At 34.9% G+C, this 24,355-nt stretch overlaps 1 protein-coding gene across 1 annotated transcript in view; it reads left to right on the top strand.

The window, feature by feature from the left end:
- Positions 1-339: 339 nt before the first annotated feature.
- Positions 340-24,355, top strand: part of LOC121414320 — a 33,238-nt gene continuing 9,222 nt past the window's right edge. The window contains exons 1-4 of the mRNA XM_041607458.1: positions 340-568; positions 7,907-8,020; positions 16,273-16,482; positions 20,377-20,523. Of these exons, the coding sequence (XP_041463392.1) occupies positions 541-568; positions 7,907-8,020; positions 16,273-16,482; positions 20,377-20,523 (499 nt within the window). The 5' untranslated portion in view covers positions 340-540. The remainder of the gene's footprint in view (positions 569-7,906; positions 8,021-16,272; positions 16,483-20,376; positions 20,524-24,355) is intronic.

The raw sequence follows: 24,355 nt of genomic DNA on the forward strand, positions 1-24,355 counted from the left end.
ATAATTCATTTAAAAAGTTACAGCCATTTGATTTAGGGGGATTTACTTTTTTTGTTGTGTGTAGTATTGATCACGTATGGAAATGAGGGGATCCACTAAAAAGCACTGCTTGCAGAGCGTGGATATCCCCCGACGCCCCACGAAGCCATCTAATATGGTAGTGCTAAATGGATTGTGCTAAACATGTTTGCAAATGCTATTCACTCGGTTTTACATGCGTGATGGACTGTATGTAAAGCAAAGCAATCACAATCAATGACCTAGCACATACGATAATGACAGATGTGCGTTGCGTTGCCGAGGTTATGATCGGAGCTAGCTAGCGATAGCCGCGCCGTGCACCTGTACCTGTACTTGTGTTTCAAAATATATATCTATCTATCTCACTGGTTTCAATACGTACGGTACCGGCATACTCTTGCGATGTGTACTGCGTGGCTTGTGGAGAGACAGATATCATTTGTGACTTTTCTTTACATGTAAATGGTAATAATGTTCTGTTGATTATTGAAATGGACGAGAAAGGATGAGCGAAGGAGAATGAGGGAACCAGCAAACAATCAACAGGGTAAGGAAATTCATTTCTAACAAGTAACAAGTGTACGGTACGGTACGATACGATTTTATTAAACTCTAACTTTGTCTGTGTAGTGTAGTGTAGGGGAAGGCGGGGTAGGCCTAAGTTGTGACACTTTTTGCATTTTGCATGATAGAATTGATATGACTAATAATATTGTAGAAATAAATACCTTGGGTGGTATTCTGAGATCCATTTTATCTCAGATAAAATAAAATATTTCATCTCCGTTAAAGTCAGTGAGATAAAATGCCCTTTAATTTCTCCAAATTGGTATTCTGAAAACCATTTTATCTTCATTTTATCTCTGTAAGACACTTTAATCAATATCCAATTAGAAACGCGCTTTTATAGCTCTTTCGTATTGGTCAACCAATGGAAATCCATTCCACAAGGAGGTGTGGCAAAGGGGTGAGATTGCGTCAATTTTTTACTTCAAATACGCTTGCACTATACCGTATACGCTCGCGCGTCTTTACAGAGATTTCTTTTTAACAAAAAGGACAATGCTCTCATCTTTTTTAGAGGTCTGTATCGCATCTTTTCAAGCATCATTTCAAAGACAATATTAGTAAAGACAAGTCTTATGAAATACTTTCTTATTGTACAGGAATAACGTTAAGGTGTTATTCTGAATACATATATAATTTTTCTTCATTTTCATGTCAACATTTGGGGTTAATTCACCTAGAAATATTGGTGAAATCAACGTCGCGGAGATAAAATAGCCCCTACCCTCTTTTAAGTTTATTTTATTTTTTTCTTCAAACTATCTTGGGCGCAAGGAAAAGATCATCTGCGTTGCAATACCCAGATACACGATGCCTTTGTCTACGCAGGTACTGTTTTGTTGCGTATCATTAAAAGTTACGCAAGATAAAATTTAATCGCAAGATAAAATTGTAAATTTTATCTGAGAGATAAAATGTCATCTCAGAATACCAATTTTATTTTAAGAGATAAAATAAAATATTTTAAAGATAAAATGACCTCAGAATACCACCCCTTGCCTTTAAATTTGATTCTTGGGAAATCTTTTTCACCTATATACAACTTTCTACCCCCACACTGAAAGTCGCTGTGACCTTTGAAAAAAACGATGTCAAGTGGCACAACTTGCCCCATCTGTGGGGTAAGTTGTGCCACCTTCTGGGGTAAGTTGTGCCACCTTCTGGGGTAAGTTGAGCCACAAAAACTACATGTATGTACAAAATGTATGCAGGAGAACAAGGATGTCAATTTCCATTTAAAGTCTTTTCACTTGCTAATTCTCTATAAATACTAACATTCTCTAAAAGTAAAAGAACTGTCACATGAATTTGCTCTTTTCTGCCTGCATATCGATGGCTTTTTAAGTTTTTTTTTAATTTTCATTTGAATTACATGGCCTACCATAAGAATTACCATGGCTCAACTTGCCCCATGTTGTTTGGCACAACTTACCCCAGTCCAAACTTACATGCAATATTTTCACATCCACACATTTTTTATGCATCCATCTTGTAAAAAAACATGACAAGAATGAGAACCTATATACCTGGACTAACAATATTGTTCTTATTTCTTTATTATATTTAAAGACGTGTGTGTGTAAAAAGCAATGATCTATTTCACACCCTTTTTTACTTTTTTGGCTGAAATTTGTATTTTTCCCTCTAAAAAAGTACTTTTGTTTCAAAATTAAAAACAATGTGGTGGGGTTAAGGGTTATGTAATGGGTCATCGATACATAACACCACCATACCCCCACAATATCGGAACCTTAAGCTGGTGACCGTACGCGACACACCTCCAGTTTAAACACCTTTATGGCGTCTTTTGGAGGATTCCTACCAAGTACCAAGTATAATGTCTGACTCATTCAGTATTGGCCTGGGGGTGGTGGCTCAACTTGCCCCTATGCTCAACTTACCCCGCCTTCCCCTAGTGTTAGTGATTAAAACTATTATTGTTAATGGACCCCTGATCGGGAGTATGACTCTGAGATTCTCAACAAGAACATACTGTATTTACAATAATGACGAATATGCGTATAAAATGAACATGAATATTTTTTTTTTAAATGATGATGTATCGTAAAAAAAATATACATGTATGTTGCAAAAGGTTGATACAACAAAAACCCAGTAGGCCTGTAACAGTAGTGTACATGTATGCTGATCAATTGGTTTAAATAGCATCATGTGACCAAACATATTCTCACTATTTTGCGATGATGTCGAAAATGAAACGCCCACCGAAGAAAATGTGCTATTCCGTGACGTCAACATGGTCAATGATGGAATACATGTAGTCGACTATTCCATCATTGACACAGATCATGCAATTTTTCGGGCACTCCGGTCAGCGAGTTGACTCAACCGGGCAAGTCCCGTGAAGGGACGGCGCAGGCACAAATCCGCATTCCGCTGAGCGCATGGTTTCAGAAAAAGTAGATCAGCCTGGCAGCGCGTTATCTATATTAAAAGAGAATGAAACCATTGGAACAAGATAGCTTGTGTGAAAACAGAAAAATCAAAGAAACAGATCAACAAAAGTTTTGAGAAAAATCGGACAATAAATGAGAAAGTTATGAGCATTTTATATTGCAATCACTAATGCTATGGAGATCCTCCTATTGGCAATGCGACAAGGATATGTGATGTCACTGATGAACAACTCTCCCCATTACTTTAATATATATTTCACTTGAATTGCCTCTTTTATCACATCTATCCATAGATCATGTGTTCTTTCTACATGAGGGCATGTAATACATATTTTTTAAAAATACATCATGGATAAAGAGTTTGTATCATCATAAGAAAAAGCAAAAAGAGACATTTTGAGGGTATTTTATAGTCCACCAAAAGGAAAGTTGTTCATCAGTGACATCACACATCCTTGTCGCATTGCCAATGGGAGGATCTCCATAGCATTAGTGATTGCAATATTTAAATGCTCATAACTTTCTAATTTATTGTCCGATTTTTTCTCAAACTTTCTTTATTCTTATTCTTTGATTTTTCTGTTTAGAACTACACAAGCCTATTTGTTCCAAAGGTTTCATTCCCCTTTAAGTTCAGATTAGGAAAAGAACAACAAATACAAGAGTAGATGAACTATTGTTCTACCTTATTCAGTTATTAAAGGCTTGGTCACACCACCCGAGCATTGTTGGAGCGGTAGGGAGAGAGGGTCGAATTTCGCTTACAAAATTGGGGAAAAAATTTAAAACAAAAATAGATAAAAAATTAAAAAAGTCAAAAACGACAATGGTGAACGGTAGCGAGCGATGATGATTTTTTTCTCTCCGCTCCATGACCGCTCCAACAACGCTTGGGCGGTGTGACCAGGCCTGAAATGTAGGATATAAAATAAATATACCAGGCCTTTATTTCGAAAGTAGAGGGAATTTTTTTTCCCTGAAAATAACTGAAAAGTGGTAGCTGAAAACTAGCGTACCTACGGGGGGGGGGGGGGGGGCAGACTGACCCCCCCTGACAAGTCACAACCCATGCAAAGGACCTATCCCTGTCCCCCCCCCCCCCCCCCCGACGAGAAGTTGAAGACCTTTTTTTTTGCTTGTCAATTTTTTTTCTGTTACAAAATTCTATATTTGTGTGGTTGAAGACTTTTTTTTTTGGTTTTCAAATTTTGGGGCAGACGAATTTGCCCCCCCCCCCCCTGTGGAAAATCCTAGGTACGCCACTGAAGCTGAACTTACATTTTGTAAAGTAAGACTTTAATGTAAGTTAAGCCTGAACTGTCATGACTGTCAGTGTCGAATGTAGCAATTACCCCCAAATTAATAACAAATATTTGTGAATGATGAATAAAATGAAAAGTCTTTGCACTAGAAATGCAAAAAAAAAAAATTGACCATTCCTTAAGGAATTATGGGTAATATAAGATCAAAATTTTAAAACCCATTCTGCCGCATAATGTGATGCCTCAAAATTTTTTGCGATAAACATGTTATGTTTGAAATTGCTCCGCTTCATTCCAAGAATATTTTTCCTCAAGGCTTGCGCAACTTTTAAGTCCAAATTTATGATGCTCGGGTATGTCAGCCCCAAAATGCTGAAATATGTGATATAATTTTCAAAAGTGAAAAATATGTAAAGAAAACGTCTTCAGTACCAGTTGTTTTGAAGGAAAGTTGTTTATAGAAATGCCATGAAGAAAAAATTAGCACTCTACCAGCTTTAATTACTTTAGAACAGAATATGATTTTATGAATAAATTAGCATGTAATTAGTTCATAAAATGAAGTATAATATGTATATACATATTCAGTGAAGTTTAGCTCTACAATCAAGTAGTTAATGTAATTTTTCTACCATCTTGTAAATTTTTGTTACCATATCATGATCTTTAAATTTGGCAGAGAAATGGGGGAGTATATTTATGGTAATTTATTCATGAGATTATGTTTTTCGCTCTCACTACTCCCAATACTCATTTGCAAGTTGCACTGTACATATCCCTATGGAACACAAATTGTTACGTAAATCACTGAAGGTAGAAATATATCATTTGACGATGTCGCGATGTGACAAGGATTGACTTGGCAAAGTTTGTCAGCAGGTCTTTTCTTCTCTTGGCAATGGAAATGAACGAAAAACAATCAGAGAGCTGACCTCAATTTTGATGTTTGCTCTGCGATTGTGCAAAAACAAAATCACAGAGCGGAAAGCGTAATGGGATTTGCTTAAATCACGTTTTCAAAATCAGAACCACAGAGCTGAATTCCGTTTTTCCTTTTTCATGAATGAAACCTAAAAACGCCATCCATTCGTACATGTACCTTGATTCAACATGCTGCCTGATATGGGAATGTGTGTCAGTTTTACATGTAGATGTCCCTATTTGCACTGCTAATTCTCCCAAACCAAGGCCTTCCTGCAGACATTGTGAAATCTTTTCAGACACTTGCCCTCAATTTCTTACTGAAAATCCATATATTATTTAGGTCATCTATACTTGAGTCCTAGCCCCGGGGGGGGGGGGGGGGGGGCAACTTATATTGACGAGTGGATACCATGCGTAAAAAGGATGTCTTTTTCAAGATAGGGCATGTTAATAGGTAACGTAATAAGGGTGTCAAAAACACTATGAAAAAAAAGGTATCTATTTACGCTAGGAAAGCTACATGTTTTGGGTCAAATTTACGAGGGTACAAAAAAATTAAGACTAAAATGTGTTATAAAGGATGTAGTTTTTGCCTGAAGAGTTAACACTATGTGTTTAGAGTATGATTTGTGCGAGATGTGACGAGGTGGGGCTGTACATACATGTACTAAACCAATCAGGTAAGGTAGCTTTAGGTCAAACCGACAACCGATTGAAATATGGCTGTACTTGTTTAGGGGTCCAATTCAGGGAATTTTTGCCAAGAGTATCGTTTTGTTTCCAATACTTGTTAAGGGTAGGACTTTACATGCCAATACTTGTTAAGGGGTGCATTTTCAGAATATGGAAAATATGCTGACATGTCTTGTACATGTAGATACGGGCAAGTCCAAGAAAATGTCAACCTAGAAGGCAAAATTTCATCTTTAATTTAAGAAGTTATCTTTGGTGGGGTAAGAAAGCCCAAATGTTGAATTTAAAATTTCATTAAGAAAAATTAGATAATATGCAATACTTATGCTACATGTAATTTGGGCCACCTACATGTAATTTGCATAATTGGTAAAATGGGCGTTAGGTATGGGACAATTATAAAAACTCATAGAAAATAAAAACAAATCTTGTGAGATTTAGTCATAGGTGGGACATGGACCCCCTAACATCTTATTACTTTTTTGGGAAAAAAAGTTGTGTCATCTACTGTAAGTAATTATGCAAATTAGGTCTTGTCCAAGGATTGAATGTCCCATACGTAACATTTTGAGGATTTTTAAAAAGTTATTTCTCATAATACAAAACTTGTATTGTTGCATTTCTGGGAAGTTCTAATTTATAAAGTATGAAAATGTTACACCCCTAAAAGTTTCAAAAATAGAGTTTACTTTTTAATTAAAAGTTAATTAAAAAATTTTTACATATGGGACATGTTACGTACATGTACTGTATGGGACATTTACACACAATAACAACGGGGAGATTTTATGTACAAAGTGAATAGAGAAAAACAAATTTCAAGAGTGCTCTAAAAATCAATTATTTACCTTTTCTTTAGTTTTTAAAGACTGAATTCTTATGAATACTGGTTAATGAAAACAATTGAAGCAAAAAAAATTGTGAAATTGGAGAAATATGAAAAGAATTAAAAAACAATAGAAATACATAAGAAATTCATGAAACCATGAAAAACGAAAAAAAAATGTTGAAATGGCTAATTTCCTTTTCAGTCATATCAAATATATCTCAATAGAACATTTAAAAGACAGAAACTCTTTTATTATTTTCATATTTCAAATTATTTCAATTTTTTGAATTATGGGGAAAATTGTGTACGTTCTCCATGGGGACAAAATGTCCCATACACAACTGTCCCATGCGTAACATGTCAATTTATTTAATTAGAGGGATTTGGCTTAGGACATGGAACTTGCCTTAGATATACTATAGTTTTGTGACTTCTATCACACTAAGTTACAAAATGTCAAATGAAATACTTTCAGAAAATTCTCAACTTGAAAAAATGTTTTAAAAATTGTCTTTTTTTCTGCGTCCCATACGTAATGGCCCATCTTTTCTCTCTAAAAGGTCAAGGTCATATGTCACCATTTTTTGCATGATTATTCTTCTCTTAGATGTCTACCATCATGAGGGTATTCAATCTAATCAAAGTCAATTAGCACTATTTTTCAGGTCATTAAAGCCTCTGAAATGTCCCATACGTAACGCGCGAATTCTTGGACTTGCCCATACATATGTTCCTGTAAAGAACATTTAAAAAGTATGAAATTTTTTTTCACACTTTTTTGTACCTTTAGATCATTCATCATGTCACAGTTTGATCTGTAAAAGCAATCTTTGCAAGTTGTGTTTTGAATAATACCATAATGTGTTGGTGAAAAAAATGATGAAGTCCATTTTTCATGAATTATTAATTTGCAGCCAATTGTGGATATCCTTCAAACAATTTGATAGAACTTAGGCTGAATTTCACATCTGCCTCACTTCCATGTACAATGTACTTGTAATGTTGAATTGCTCCATGCTCTTCAGTGATATTTTTGACAGCTTGTAGATACATGTATATTTGAAGTAAAATATTTAGGACCAATCACCAATCCTTTTGGGATTCCAAATTTCAAATCTTCAACATTTGACTGAGCACCTTACTCTGTGACATGGTACTTTCTGCATATTGAATTATGTTTTTTTTTTTTGTAGGTGGGGTGAAGCGTTTCACGTATAATGGTCCTAACTCATCTAAAGACAACTCACCAGGACCTACTGATGATTGGTTTAATGGCTTACCAACTAAATCCAGATCTGACCAATCACGTAAGTACAATGAAGACTGGAAATCAGAATACTCCACCATTGATGTAATGTGAAATAAAACTGATACCTCCCTAAACACTTTTGTTATGTACAAGTTTCTATGTAGTCATCTCTGGAAAAATTTGAAATATTCTAACAGAATTTATGATGGTATCATTATGATGCAGTGCCATTTTGTCAGGGCGTTTTTCTTCTTTTTTTTTATTTCCAGTTTCCATTCCAATTTCCTTTGCTTTCTCTCTCTCCTTTTTAAAATAATATTTTGTCCTTTCGAATTTCTTTTTTATATGACCTCTCCATTAAGATATTGAAGAAGTAGGAGAAAAATAATATTGTTGTAAAGAAAGCTTTTGAAAAAAAATATTGATGGCTTTAACCAATTATTTTCCCTGATCATTTGATTACCAGTGTTTGACTGCATTGACTATATCGCATATGTTCGTAATTCCAAAGGTTTGTATTTCTGAAGGTTTGTTAGTCTGAGAAGAAAGTGAGGTTTGTAATTCTGAAGGTTCGTTAGTCAGAAAACAAAGTGAGGTTCGTAATTCCGAAAGTTCGTTAATCGGAAATGAAATGAGGTTCGTAATTCTGAAGGTTCGTTAGTCCAAAATTGTAATGAAAAAAGACCCTTATTTCGTTTTCAGACTAACGAACCTTTGGAACAACAAACCTTGGGAACATCAAACCTTATTTTGTATTCAGATTATCGAACCTTCAGAATTACGAAGTGTAACCGACTACATGTACAGTATATTATGGCTGATGATGACTAATATATTTGTGAATTATATTTTTTGTACGTTTTCAATATTCATCAACTTATTTTTTATGTCATTGATTTTTAATTATCACCTTTGCATCATAAAATAACTGTCGGGCTACATATTCATGTGGAAGAATACAATTTAAAGCTATCAAAAAAAATAAAGCTCCAAAAATAGTCATTTTGGTTGCCAGTCAAACCATAACAAACATATTCATGACTTTCTGCCACCCTTTCTGTGAGTTTGCTTTCCCTATAGGGGTGTCTCTAAAGGTATATTTCCAATGCATCTCACAAAGTCTAGGATCATTAAATAATTCATTTCTCATGAATAATGATGCTCCATTGACTTTAGCGTTCCTTTCCCTCTTTCACTAATACATATAGTAGTATGCAATATAGCAGTACTGTACCGGTAGTAGTAGGGTCATTCCATAAAGGTCGGACGTACATTCGGACACATTTAAGAGCTGTATCTCCTTTAATTTGATAGCAGTGTTTTATTCATTTTAGTATATCACAACATGTGACCTAGGTTATCATTACACCATGACAGGACCAGGCTGCAATATGAAGAATAGAAAATATGGGCAAAAATGTGAGGGGTCGGACGTACATCAGACGAAAGCAGGTTTTATGCTTTTAGATTTCATGTCAAAATCTCTGTGATTTTTGTGTTGCAGGTACTAAAATTCTAATATGAGCTGTTAGCTAAAGGATGAATCTTACAAGAAATGAAGCAAAGAAATTAATAGGCATTGCCTTGTTTTAGTTACAGGCTGATCTATTTGGGGTCGGATGTACACTTTGAAGGGATCGGACGTACATTGTGCAAAATATTTGCACACTGTACGTCCGACCCCCTTTGACGATCAGTTACACAAAACATAGACATTCTAAACTGGATTTTTTTAATATACATACTGTTTGGTTAGTTGTCTTTCACATAAGACGGAATTAACAAATGAATCTGATGCTGGTGAAGAGTTATGCTTGATTAAAGTTGACATGCATTCAGACAGTGTACGTCCGACCCCCATACTGATTTTTTTACAGTCAAGCAAAATGCACCTCATATCTATTACAAATGAGTCAGTGGGTTTAAACTGTTTCCATTTTGATATCTACATTTTTAGATCACATCAATAATGAAACAACTTAACTATTCACACAATGCAGGATACTGTTAAACTTCAAGTAAAATGTATTTTTTTTAATGGTTTGCAAAAGACATGACAAAGAATTTCTTCAACATTAAAAAACTTGTTCTGTTACAAACTTTGTTTTTACAAGGTGGGTTACGAACCATGAGTCTTCCCTGATGTTGCAATAAAAAAACATGCAATATGACCTTTTGACCCCTAGATGACCTTTGATCTCTCCATCCTCAAGAACACATGTAATTATTCCCACTGATCGTTTTGTTCCAAGTTTGGGAAAAATTAATGCAGAAATATGTCATTTGACATTTCTACACCTAGATGACATTCGACCTCTCCATCCTCTTTAACAAATATGTGGTACTACCCACTGATAATTTGTTCCAAGTTCGAATACATTTGAATACAATACACATAAAAAACTACCAGTATCAAAAGTTAACTTTTGACCCCTAGAAAGCTTGAACAATTGACCTTGAATAACAAAATGAGCAAAAGTGACCTTTTGACCCCTAAATAACCTTAGAAATTATCATCTTAAAACAAAAATATTGTATTACCCTCTGATTTTGTATTTCAAGTTTGAACAATATTGATGCAAACAAAAAAATTGACTTAAACAAAATCTGTCAGAAAATGACTAAATGGCCTCCTATCTTTTGACCTTTTGACCCCTAGATGACCTTTGACCTCATCAACACACACATGGTATCAACCAAGGATCATTTGTACCAAGTTTGAACAAGGTTGATGCAGAAATAAAGAAATGAGAACAAGTCAAAATTAAATGAATAACCCTTCACATTTTTTAGCTTACACCCCTATAGGCAAAAGTAGAATAGTCTAGACATCCATGTATCATTATAGCAAATGGGCAGATCTATTTCTCATAGAGGGGCAATTGCTGTACCTGAGATTGAGGGGAAGGGCAATTTCTACTTTTATATGGAACTTCTTTGTTTATTAAATTTCTCATGTATTTGTAGGTTTTTGATTTTTATATTCTTTTTTAATTTTCTGCAGGCTATTATTCAGTCATAATTACCACTAAATTCATTAAGTTACATGTATGTGATAATTTGAGATGAAGGAAGGCAGTTTCCATTGAATAGATATTGAGTAGATATTGAAAATCTACATGTTGTCAAAAATGTGAGGTATTCTTTGTGAAATTTGTCTCAAAACTTGTGCAAGACTTCAAAGAAAAAACCAATAAAACTATACAGCGATTTCAAGGTGTGTTAAAGAACTATCATGCAAAATGTTAAAGATGGAAGGTGAATTTTGCCCCCAGTATTTGTTGGGTTAAGAAATACGAAAAAGGTCATTTTAAACTAGATTGAAATTGAAATTTGTATTCAATTTTGAAAGATTGATATGAGTAAAAGATGTTATGATATTAAACTTTTGCAAAAAACATCTGAGCAGTGAAAGATAACTTCATAAAAAAAGTTTCAAAGGGGTCGGACGTACAGGGGGTCGGACGTACAAAAAAGTTGTACGTCCGACCCCCACTTAACTTGAAATCCCGGACTAGTGGTGAGCTACCTTGAGGTGTATATATTAAACAAACCAAGCTTGCTTTGCATCTGACTTTGGGAAAATTTATCTGCTTTTGTTTTGCTTGTAAGAAAAAAAGTGTATGTGAAAAGGGGTCGGACGTACATTTGAAAGTGCCTGCTTTTAATATATTCGGTTTAAGAAATTTAAGAAAAATAGAAAAAACCTAACTTATTTTTTAGAAACCTGACATAATAACAACTTGGACAACATCCAACTTTAATTATTTCAAAGCTTATAAAAGGTTTAAAATTTGTTGCAAACTTGACCTTTGAAAGTAAGTAAAATTCTGTTTTGTTGCTATGGTGATTTCAATGCCTTGTCGAAATGAAACGATACATTGTTTGAAATTATTTCTTTCAGATTTATACATTTCAGTTTCTTAGCTTTCATGTGATACCTAATTTGTTTTGTTTGTAGGATTTTGAAATTTTGACCAAAAGGTTTACTATTTTATGGAACTGCCCAGTAATAGTAGTAGGAGAAGTAGTAAGAGTTAAAGAAGTACATGTAGTAGTAGTAGTACATGTAGAAGTAGTAGTATGTGTAGAAGTAGTAGTATGTGTAGAAGTAGTAGTACATGTAGAAGTAGTAGTACATGTAGTAGTAGTAGTAGAAGTAGAAGTAGTAGTAGTAGTAGTAGTAGTAGTAGTAGTAGTAGTCAGTAGTAGTAATAGTAGAAGTAGTCAGTAGTAGTATATGTAGTAGTCAGTAGTAGTAATAGTAGTCAGTAGTAGTAGTAGTAGTAGTAGTAGTAGTAGAAGTAGTAGTAGTAGTAGTAGTAGTAGTAGTAGTAGTCAGTAGTTGTGATAGTAGTAGTATTCAGAAGTAGTAGTAGTAATAGTAGTAGTAGTAGTAATAGTAATAGTAGTAGTAGTCAGTAGTAGTAGTACATGTACATGTAGTAGTCAATAGTAGTAGTAGTAGTAGTAGTAGTAGTAGTAGTAGTAGTAGTCAGTAGTAGTAGTAGTAGTAGTAGTATAGTAGTAGTAGTAGTACATGTAGTAGTAGTAGTAGTAGTAGTAATAGTAATAGTAATAGAAGAAAATAAAAAAATCAAATGATAGTTTGAAACACTATCTCTCTCTCTCTGTAAAATTATGTAGATTTTGCTTCCGAGCATCGCATAGGGGAATGACAATTAATTTTTTTCTTCTTTGTTTTACACACCCTCTCTGTACGCTATTCAAAGGTCAAGTCCTCCCCAGAAAAATGATGATTTAAATAAATAGAGAAAAATCCAACGAGCAAAACGCTATAAATTTCATCAAAATCGGATGTAAAAAAAAGAAAGTTATGACATTTTAAAGTTTCGCTTATTTTTCACAAAACAGTTATATGCACATCTCGGTCGGTATGCAAATGAGGAACTGATGACATCACTCACTCACTATTTTGTATTTTATTGTTTGAATTATACAAAGTTTCATTTTTTACAGATTTGACAATAAGGACCAACTTGACTGAACCATAAGTATTAAAACAATGCTAATTCCACCTTTTTAGGGAGGAAGTAATCTTTGTTTCACTTGACAATGAGGAGAAAATAAGAATATTTTGTATTTCATATAATGAAATACAAAAGAATGAATGAATGAATCATTATTTCATTTCAAATCCGATATACATGTATCAAACAACAACATTAAATCAATGTGATACAAGCAAATAGCAAAGAACAAAAGTAAATGATTACAGGATGATATACATAATACATGCACTACTTTTTATATAATATACATGTAAGTAACACCCATGAGAATAGATGGAAATGAAACGTGGTGACCTACTAAAAAGCTCAGCTTGTGGGCCATAGCCCATAGGCCACCAGAAGTTAAAAATTACATTAGCAATCATTTAAAACATCAAAGAACAAGCAAACAAAAAAATGTAACTAACCAAAGCACAGATATACATATTTACAAAAGATAGACTAAAAAATAACAAAAAAGTGAAATGCAGAATGCAAACAAATTCTATTTTACTTCAACTATAAGAATCTTAAAATCAAAAAGAAGAAAGAAAAGAGGAAAAAATAAAGAAAATAGGCAGAGCTCTATTTTTGCATAGATAATTGTGAGAATACATTTTATAAAGTTAGATGAGATTTGTTTACTGATCTAAGTATTTCTTCAGCAAATTGGTCTTTAAAGGACAAGTCCACCCCAACAAAAACTTGATTTGAATAAAAAGAGAAAAATTTAACAAGCATAACACTGAAAATTTTGATCAAAATCGGATGTAATTGTAAAATAAGAAAGTTATGGCATTTTAGAGTTTTGCTTCATTTCACAATACAGTTATATGCACATCTCGGTTGGTATGCAAATGAGGAAGTGATGACATCACTCACTATTTCTTTTGTATTTTATTATATGAAATATGAAATATTTTTATTTTCTCATCATTGTCATGTGAATTGGAGTTTCATTCCTCCCTGGACATGTGGAATTCCATTATTTTAACATTTGTGCTTCAGGCTAGGAGGTCCTATTGTCAAATTCGTAAAAATTGAAATATTGTGTAATCCAAACAATAAAAAACAAAAGAAATAGTGAGTGAGTGACATCATCGACTATCTCATTTGGATATAACTGGCTCGTTCATATAACTATTTTGTTAAAAATAAGCGAAACTTAGAAATGTCATAACTTTCTTATTTTACATCCAATTTTGATGAAATTTTCAGCATTGTGCTTGTATGATATTGATTCAAATCAACATTTTTCTGAGGTGGACTTGACCTTTAACTTGTTTCTAAAAAGACTAAGGCTAACTGATTGCTTCAATGAAGAAGGAAGGAGTTTCATAATTTTGGCCCTGTATAAACAAATGTATTTAGCTGAAAACTAGTTTTGACTAATGGCAAGTGGAGAAAGGAAACTTGTCTTGAATTTCTTATTATTTATTTGGCAATTCAAAATACGTAAATTATAGTAGCGTACAAATTACATAAACAATAGGACATACATGACATCGTAGAAAGGACCTGGAATAGAGATGAAGGGGCTGCCTGGGTTTGGAAAAGGTTAACTAATACCCCTTTCATAAACCCAATTATGCAGCTAATAGCAGCATAATTTGGTGGTAAAAAATTATCTAAACAGTTTCAAATCTTAATTGACTACTTTATTATTGGAGGACACTCTGCAAGAGCTTGACTACGATTACATTGTAGATAAGAAGTTAAGGTACACTGAAGAATTTAACAAATAACTAAATTATACAAATATAATATTATGATTATATTATACAAGTGTAGTAAGAATGGATTTGGTCATTTCTAACACATAATGAATAAAGGACAAGTGGAAGTTCTCTTATTTAATTGATACATAATACAACCGAGGTTGAGATAAAAAAATAGTGGGTGGATGACGTCATCAGTCTCCTCATTTGCATACCAACCAGGATGTACATATAATGTAACTATTTGTGAAATTAAGCAAAACTTTAAAATGTCATATTTTACATCCGATTTTGATAAAATTTTCAGTGTTATGCTCTTTTTATTCAAATAAACTAATGGTTGGGGTGGACTTCAAAAGGAAGTGGTACTCATATCATCTTTTGCTGAAAGGGACCTGTACCAGTATAGTCATGTAAATATGGAAAAAAGTTTTAGGATATTATATATCATTTTATAGGATTATAACGAAATGTAAACTACATGTAGGCCTATTCTTGATGCACACTGTTGTGCTCAAGATATTGAATTACGTATACAAGTCCAAAAGTTAGGGTGCGTCTAATAAACAGGTGCGCCGTTACATATACACAGAACTTTACAGTAATAGACAACCAGATATTGGCGCTCCTAAAACATCTGGCTTAGATTTGATAGTATTACCGGTAGGGGAAGGCGGGGTAAGTTGTGACAGTTTTTGCTTTTTGCATGTTAGAATTGATATGATTAATAATCTTGTCGAAATAAGTACCTTGCCTTGAAATTTAATTCTTCTGAAATATTTTCCACCTATATATAACTTTCTTACCCCACACTGAAAGTCATCGTGACCTTTGAAAAAAACGATGTCAAATGGCTCAACTTGCCCCATATATGGGGTAAGTTTGAGCCACCTTCTGGGGTAAGTTGAGCCACAAAAACTATGTACAAAATGTATGGGGGAGAACCAGCATGTCAATTTTTTGTTTAAAGTCTTTTCACTTGCTAATTCTCTATAAATACTAACATCCTGTAAAAGGAAAAGAACAGTCATGTAAATTTGCTCCTTTCAGCCTGCATTTCAATCAATTTTTATGGTTTGTTTGTTTTTTAAGATACATTACCATAGGAATTACCATGGCTCAACTTGCCCCATGCTGTTTGGCTCAACTTACCCCAGTCCAAACTTAGTGCGATAATTTTGTATCCACACATTTATTATGCATCCATCATATAAAAGACTATGACAAGAATGAAGATCCATACCTGGACTAATAATGTTGTTATGTCTTTATTATATTTAAAGACGTGTGTGTTTATAAAGCACTTTATCTATTTCACACTCTTTTTTACTTTTTTGGCTAAAATTCATATTTTTCCCTCTAAAAAACTACATTTTGTTTCAAAGTTGGAAACAATGTGGTGGGGTTAGGGGTTATGCTATGGGTCATCAATACATGACACCACCGCAATGTCTGACTCATTCATTATTGGCCTGGGGCTGGTGGCTCAACTTGCCCCTATGCTCAACTTACCCCGCCTTCCCCTATACATTTTTTCATTCTTGAAGCAATCCTATCTGGCTTTTCATTCTTTATTTTAGTTCATGGAAGCAACCCTGAGCTTGATGACGTATGGAGCATCCGCAAGAATGTCTCTGCAAGTCTAAAGCTTCCAGCTAAGCAGGCCACAATATCTACTAATAACCCCTCAACAACTGGCTACTACTCACGCCATGGCCAGTATAATAAATCCTCCAAACTCAATGAAGACACATCTGTGTTTGCTGGCTCAGATAGATCAGGGTTTGGAAGTAAGTCTGTATGCCTTCCCCCAGATGTACATGTACATGTACAGTACCTTTAAAATGCTTTCAATTTGAAATTTGTGTCTGGGTATGTGCAAGTGTTTGAATTTATGTAATGCCTTAGAAGTGGCATTTTTTCTCAACATGTCTCTCTCTCTCTCATCCTTTTCATACGCCTGTCTTGATGGGACGTACAGTGTATTATGATATCACGCTCAGTGTCCGTCTGTCTATCCGTCTGTCCGTCCGTTAACTTTTCCTTATAAACGCGATAACTTCAGTTTAACTTAACCTAGGCTCATATAATTCGGTATGTATAATACTAGCATGGATCCAAGGAAGCTTATTGATTTTGAGGTCAAAAGATCAAAGGTCAAGGTCACAGTGACTATATTTTCATAGTACCCTTCTGCAGTGCTTGCAATAACTTCAGTTGAACTTAACCTAGGCTCATATAATTTGGTGTGTATGATACTAGCATAGATCCTAGAAATTCTAATGATTTTTAGGTCCAAAGGTCAAGGTCACAGTGACATATTTTCATTGTACCCTTCTGCAGTCCTTGTAAATGTGATAATTTTGATTGAACTTAACCTAGACTCCTATAATTTGGTGTGTATGATACTAGCATGGACCCCAGCAAGCCTATCGATTTAGAGGTCAAAAAGTCAACGGTCACGATCACAGTGACATGTTTTCATCTTATCCTTCTGAAGTCCTTGTTAACGCGATAGCTTTAGTTGAACTTACATGTAACCTAGGCTCATGCAGTCTGGTGTGTATGATACTAGCATAGCAGTTCTATTGATTTTGAGGTCAGAAGGTCAAAGGTGAAGTCGCCATCTTCCACTTTTCTTGCTTGACCAGTAGCTCCATTTTCCGTGTTACAGACGGGCATATCATGTGCTCGCCTTAGCGACACTTTTTTCAGGATTTGATTTATTCATTCCTCTCCCTTTCTTTTGCAACTTCATATACCTTTTCTTTCTTTTTTTAGCGCTTTGTATAAACAGTTTTACACAAGTTTGAATATTTTATATTCTGTTTAGGTAGAATATTGTAAGTAATGTAATCATAAGTCTTTGTAAGACGGGGCCGAAGCTTTGATCATACAAGAGTTGCAGAATACATGATTAAAGTTTATTGTATTCTATCAAAAGTTCACATAATAATTGCATAATGAACACCTTTTAGTATTTGGTAGAAAATTTGTTTTCAGGAAATATACAATAGTTTTGTGCTTATGGCATATTTTTTCCATTAAATCTGTGAGGTGTAATTTTTAAAGACTCATTCGGTACATATTAGAAATATATACCGAAAGTAAGACATGATAAATGATGGTTGTTAGAATTCATTTTGTAATACTGTTTCATGCACAGTTAGGTTTCAGTCACAACTCATTGCAGTGACCTATCGATGTAGAGAGCGGTGTTGGCTTAGTCAGTAAGGCGTCTGCCCGTCGAACCAAAGATCGTGGGTTCGAGTCCACCCCGGGCGGATGACTGAAGCCAGTGTGCTGTGTGTAAAACGTCTCTCCCATGTTTCATAGATGTAGGCTACATGTATGTGAGGTGTAATTTTTAAAGACTAGAAATATTAGACTAGACATATTAGAAATAATGGAGGCCCCGCGTAGAGGAGAGTCACCACCTTTGCACGTTAAGAACCCACTGCACTATTCGTATAAGAGTAGGGGGAAACCCCGGTAAAGTGGTCCACCTGCATTCCCCCAATCAGTTATATCGGGAGGAGAGACCTGCGGGTCATAGTGATTCAGTTCGCTTTTCGCCTCCTAGGCACAGGTGACGCCAAACAAATAATAATAATGATTAGTAGCCTGCTCGGGCGTCATTTGAATTCAGGCATCGCCCACTGATTTTTGTCTCACCTGCATAGCAGAGTGAGACTATAGGCGCCGCTTTTACGGCGGCGACGGCGTCAACATCAAATCTTAACCTGAGGTTAAGTTTTTGAAATGACATCATAACTTAGAAAGTATATGGACCTAGTTCATGAAACTTGGCCATAAGGTTAATCAAGTATTACTGAACATCCTATTAGAGTTTCATGTCACATGACCAAGGTCAAAGGTCATTTAGGGTCAATGAACTTAGACCATGTTGGAGGAATCAACATCGAAATCTTAACCTGAGGTTAAGTTTTTGAAATGTCATCATAACTTAGAAAATATATGGACCTAGTTCATGAAACTTGGACATAAGGTTAATCAATTATCACTGAACATCCTGCGTGAGTTTTATGTCACATGACCAAGGTCAAAGGCCATTTAGGGTCAATGAACTTTGGCCGAATTTGGGGTATCTGTTGAATTCCCATCATAACTTTGAAAGTTTATGGATCTGATTCATGAAACATGGACATAATAGTAATCAAGCATCACTGAACATTTTCTGCAAGTTTCAGGTCTCATGATTAAGGTCAAAGATCATTTAGGGTCAATGAACTTTGGCTGATTTGGGGGTATCTGTTGAATTACCATCATAACTTTGAAAGTTTATTGGTCTTGTTCGTTAAACCTGGACATTAGAGTAATCAAGTAACACTGAACATCCTGTGCGCATTTCAGGTCACATGACCAAGGTCAAAGGTCAATGAACTTTGGCCGAATTGGGTGTATCTGTTGAATTACCATCATAACTTTGAAAGTTTATGGATCTGATTCATGAATCTTGGACATAAGAGTAATCAAGTATCACTGAACATCCTGTGTGAGTTTCAAGTCACATGATCCAGGTCAAAGGTCATGTAAGGCCAATGAACTTTGGCCATGTTGGGGTTTTTTGTTGAATAACCATCATATCTCTGTAGGTTTATTGGTCTAGTTCATAAAAAGTGGACATAAGAGTAACCACGTATCACTGAACATCTTGTGCGAGTAAGAGTAGTTTTCAAAGTCAGCACTGCTGCTATATTGAACTGCGTGATGCAGGTGAGACGGCCAGAGGCATTCCACTTGTTGTAGAAGTTAAGCGGGCTGTAGAAAGATTGGTGGCCGAGCAGTGCCCTGTTGATTACCTATTACTCAAGGCCAAATCTGGGTGAAATCAGGGGATCTTTTCTGTTTGGTGTCTGAGAAGTGATCGGCTGACAACCCACCGATTCTTGGGCAGTCTCCCACTGGCCACCGGCCTGTTTTTAAGTAATCACCCAGCCAATCTTAAATTTGCCACAAGATCACTGACCGATCTCTGAACGCGGCCAGTGGCTGGTGACCACTCGACGGCCTTTAGTCCAACGAGTTCAATTTTAGACCTAAATCGTTTGACGCCAATAGGTCGATTATGTCAGTTCCTGGACAGCGACCACCCAGGCACGAAGCATATTTAGGGTAGCAAGTGAAAAGTGAGCAGGGGCTGCCAGAATAATAATTCCGTGCTAAATCTTGAGCTGCGACCAAGCGATGCCTCCAAAACCAGTGATGCCCGGACTGCTGTCGCTTGGTGCCCGGAGCAAAATCAGCTAAAAACTTGCCACCTGGTTGCCGAGCAGGCGCAGGCTAAATTTTGGGGTTGGGACCGTGCACAACTACATGAATGGATGACTGATGACACATCATTGTGCGATACCTTCCTTCTTTTATTATCATTCTAATTATCTTTTTTAAATTCTAATTTGCATTCAAATTTTTGTTTATTCTTATCTAAAAGATTGGATTTTAACTTAAGCTAGTAGGAGCTGTTTAGAATTAGATTTAAAGTTACAAATAAGTTTATGCACGATCGGAGATCCTCAGATGTACATGAGCTATGATACCTATGTAGCCTACTTAACACACTATCCAGTCATTCATAAAGTCTTGATCAGCAAAAAGAAACTTAACCCTTGTCTGTGTTCAAAGATCTTGATTTATTCTATTGTCAATTTCTTTTTTTCCAGAATCTGGAGGATACTCCTACGGTCAGTCCAGATCCAGTTATTCCTATGCAGGTGCAGCAGATGCAGGACCAGTTCAGAGTTCCAGTCCCAGGTTCACAGGAGGACCAAGTACCACAACTCAAGGGTCGGGTAGATCAGGGGGAATAGGTTGGTATCTCAATGGGCTTTTAAAGGGAAGTTCACCCTGATCAAAATATTGTAAAAATAGCAGAAAACATAATATGAAATATTGGTGAAGGTTTGAGGTAAATCTACCAAAGATTAAAAAAATAATTTGATTTTTTTTTGTCTGTGATGTTTTATGCCACCAGCTTCATCATATTGTGTTGTAAAAACTCAATGAAATATCATTTTCTCAAAAAATTGAAAATGGGATTTATTATACCTTCAGTAGTATATCTACAGACAAATCATTTCACACCCATTCCTGAAATAAAGAAAGAAAAATGTGAGTCATCATGAACCATTCAAAAATTCAAATTTATGCAGTTTTTATTAGGCTACATAACATATGGGGCAGCTGCTCGTAAACAGGTATGATTACACAAATGAAAAACTTCACAAATCTAATAACTTTCTTAATTAGGTGGTCTGTCTATGACAGATCACCTATTAATTTCGTCAGAATTTTCTTTTTATTATTTTTATTATTTTTAATGGCAAGGTTTTTGTCGCCAAGTTATCTCGAGTTTGACAGGATCAATTTCATTGAAGTTTATACCATACATAGGGTCTTACATGGAAACGTCAAAATTTGCTTTTCAATGTCATCAAGTCATGATGACGTCATCTAGGCGCCATTTTGTAAAATTACATTATCGATCATATCTCCATTATCAATTATCAAAAATTAACAATATTTACATCACATCAATTTCAGGTCAAGGGTCATCAGGTCATGTCATCAAAGGTCACCTGGAGGCAGGGTTGGCGGATTTAAATCACGTTGATTTAAATCGTGATTTAAATCGCGATTTAAATCACCATGATTTTTTTAAAAAATCATTGATTTAAATCACTTCCATTGAAAAATGTACAAATCATGGACAAAGTATTTGTTCAATGCAGTTTTAATTCTTCAAGTCAACTGAAAAACTTTGAATTAACTTTATATCAACAAAAGATCAACAAAGTCTTCATATCTACTTAAAACAAATTAAAATCAAATTAATGAAATCAGGTAATTCCTTAAAAACTACAGATGTATGTTGTCAATAGGTACTCATTTTTTGTAAATTATGTCAAGTTTTTCTTCTGAAATTTTATATTTTTTTCAGTTATTATTAGTCAATTTCTTTCTTAACATAAAGTTTTCACATAATCCAAAGACTTTTCAGAGAGCAGTTTGTAAAAAAATATAATATGTAAGTCAATGAGAAAAGGTTTGTTGGCAGTTTTCCAGTTTTGATCCTTCACCTACACATAACTACTTCTGTCAGGATCAAACAGATTTTTTTGTAGAGAATATGGGAATAAAAATTGTAGATTAATGTAAAAAATCACAGTAACATAATGTAGTATAGTCACCCTTTGACTAAGCTATCTTTTATATTGTTCTCCAAAACTGCGAGTTTTGCATCTATATCTGTAGCAAGAGAAGAGCTTTTTGTCAAACTAAAAAGATCCTAAACATATACAGTTGTAGTCTCTCTTTGACTATTGTAAAGCTGTGACTAATTGAAAAAAAAATCATTGATTTGAATTATTTCTCTTACAATATACATGAATACTGGTAATTGGCAAAGGGTTTGTTGGCAGTTTTGATAAGGGATTTTTTTCTCTTTGATTTTTCAAATATTTGAATGAAAAATCCCAGAGGGGAATTTTTTCTACTCACTGGGAATTCCCTATGGAATACTAGTATTCCTTCATAGGCCTATGTACATGTATGATAGAATTAAGTTCAGATACATGATTCCTCAAATTTATTTTTAATTGTCCATTTTTACTGGATTTTAATTACAAAATATGTGGTTAAGAACAATATTAGGGGTGAAATGTATAACATCAATATTGATGTCATTGTAAGAGTAAGGGGAGGGGGATAATTACCCTTTTTTTCCAAAGGAACTTTTAAAAAATAAAAAAAATCGCCAACCCTGCCTGGAGGTCATGCGCGTGCGTCAAAATTTCAAAATGCTCAAAATCACTTTTTTTACCAAAGGAGAGTACGTTTCAGGTCATTTTAAGCATTTCAAAAATTTGTGCCCGCGCACATGTGTGCGCGCGTTTTCCTCGCGTAACACCTTAACGCAGTGCAAAAACACCGTTTTTTTTACATCATTGCATTGTTAATATAATTCTAAGCAATTTGATACCCAATTTAGCTTTCTACGACCAATAATAACGAAATTAACACCTGTTAAAGTTTGCAGCACGTGTGCGCGCGAGCTCTCACTATAGGCCATATATGGGCAAAAACATGCCTATCGCAAATTCACTGTAGCTCTTTAAATAGTCCGTTGACCCCCTTTTTTTTTCATATATCGATAGAGTATGAGTTGTAGATTTGATTTCATGTCACCATTGTCCCTAAATTATATCATGACGTCATCAAAATGGCGCCGAAACTAAAAATTTCATTTTTTCAAAAATGACGTCATCAAATTTATGCAAATTTGGTTGTAACTTCTCGAATATATATCGATTTTCGCCCAGATTTTGATATGTTGTAGTTTAGAATATATTCTTTCTCCTCAGTGTACATGAATTTTTGTTTTGAGAAACGTATCATTGTGTAAAACAGCGATGAAAAGAGGCATGTCATTTTTCCTTATTTTGTGTGTAATGTCTATGGGAAATGACTTTTTGTCAAAACTAGATTCGACATTCCTCTATTTCGTGAGCCATATCTCTTTTTTTTCTTGTCAGTTTTCCCTGAGCTTTTAGTATGTTGTAGCTGAGATTCTGAGCTTTCAGAAACGTGCCCTTCATTTTTTGATCAGATGCCGGGATCATGCCCGTTTTTCACATGCGAAAATGAAATTGTATTTCTCAAAATTGCTTACGTGTATTTTCTTTATGGGGAATATCGTGGCTCAATGGACAACGCATTTTGACTTGCTTTCTCGGGGGCGCAGGTTCGAGTCCTGGGGTGAACAAGATTTTTTTTTTAGATTTTTTTTTCTTTTACCACCTTGTACATGATCCTTCATGATAATTTAATGGTATAAAAGTTAAAATTTAGCAAGATGAAACAGATTATAATTACTTTTTTTTCATATCACATGTATTGTCATACATCAAAGACACCCTTTTCACAGTGCTTTATCATCTCCCGTCTTTCACAAGTAATCCATCCATAATGAGCATTCCGTTGTCATCATGAAGATCATATTGATCTGCATGAACATGGTAATAGTAATCATGATGGCGAGAATAAAGGGTTACACTTCGTAATTCCGAAGCTTCGTAATTCCGAAGGTTCTTTATTCCGAAGGTTCGTAATTCCGAAACACGTAAATTGCCTATACCTCGATGTTCGTTAATACGAAAAAGGGTTCGTTAATCCGAACATTTGTGGCGTTATTCCGACGGTTCGTTATTCCGAAGGTTCGATAATCCGAAAACGAAATAAGGTTCGTTGTTCCGAAGGTTCGATAATCCGAAAACGAAATAAGGTTCGTTGTTCCGAAGGTTCGTTAATCCGAAAACGAAATAAGGTTCGTTGTTCCGAAGGTTCATTAATCCGAAAACGAAATAAGGTTCGTTTTTCCGAAGGTTCGTTAATCCGAAAACGAAATAAGGTTCGTTAATCCGAAAACAAAATAAGGTTCGTTAATCTGAAAACGAAATAAGGTTCGTTGTTCCGAAGGTTCGTTAATCCGAAAACGAAATAAGGTTCGTTAATCCGAAAACAAAATAAGGTTCGTTAATCCGAAAAATGAAAACCGGGAAAGCAGAGGCGAGGGGGAGGGGGACACTGTTGCCATTCAATTGTTATGAAGATGGGAAGGCAAGGGCGGCCGAACGAATTTTC

This window comes from Lytechinus variegatus, chromosome 4, assembly GCF_018143015.1.
Source record: "Lytechinus variegatus isolate NC3 chromosome 4, Lvar_3.0, whole genome shotgun sequence".
Taxonomy (NCBI): domain Eukaryota; kingdom Metazoa; phylum Echinodermata; class Echinoidea; order Temnopleuroida; family Toxopneustidae; genus Lytechinus; species Lytechinus variegatus.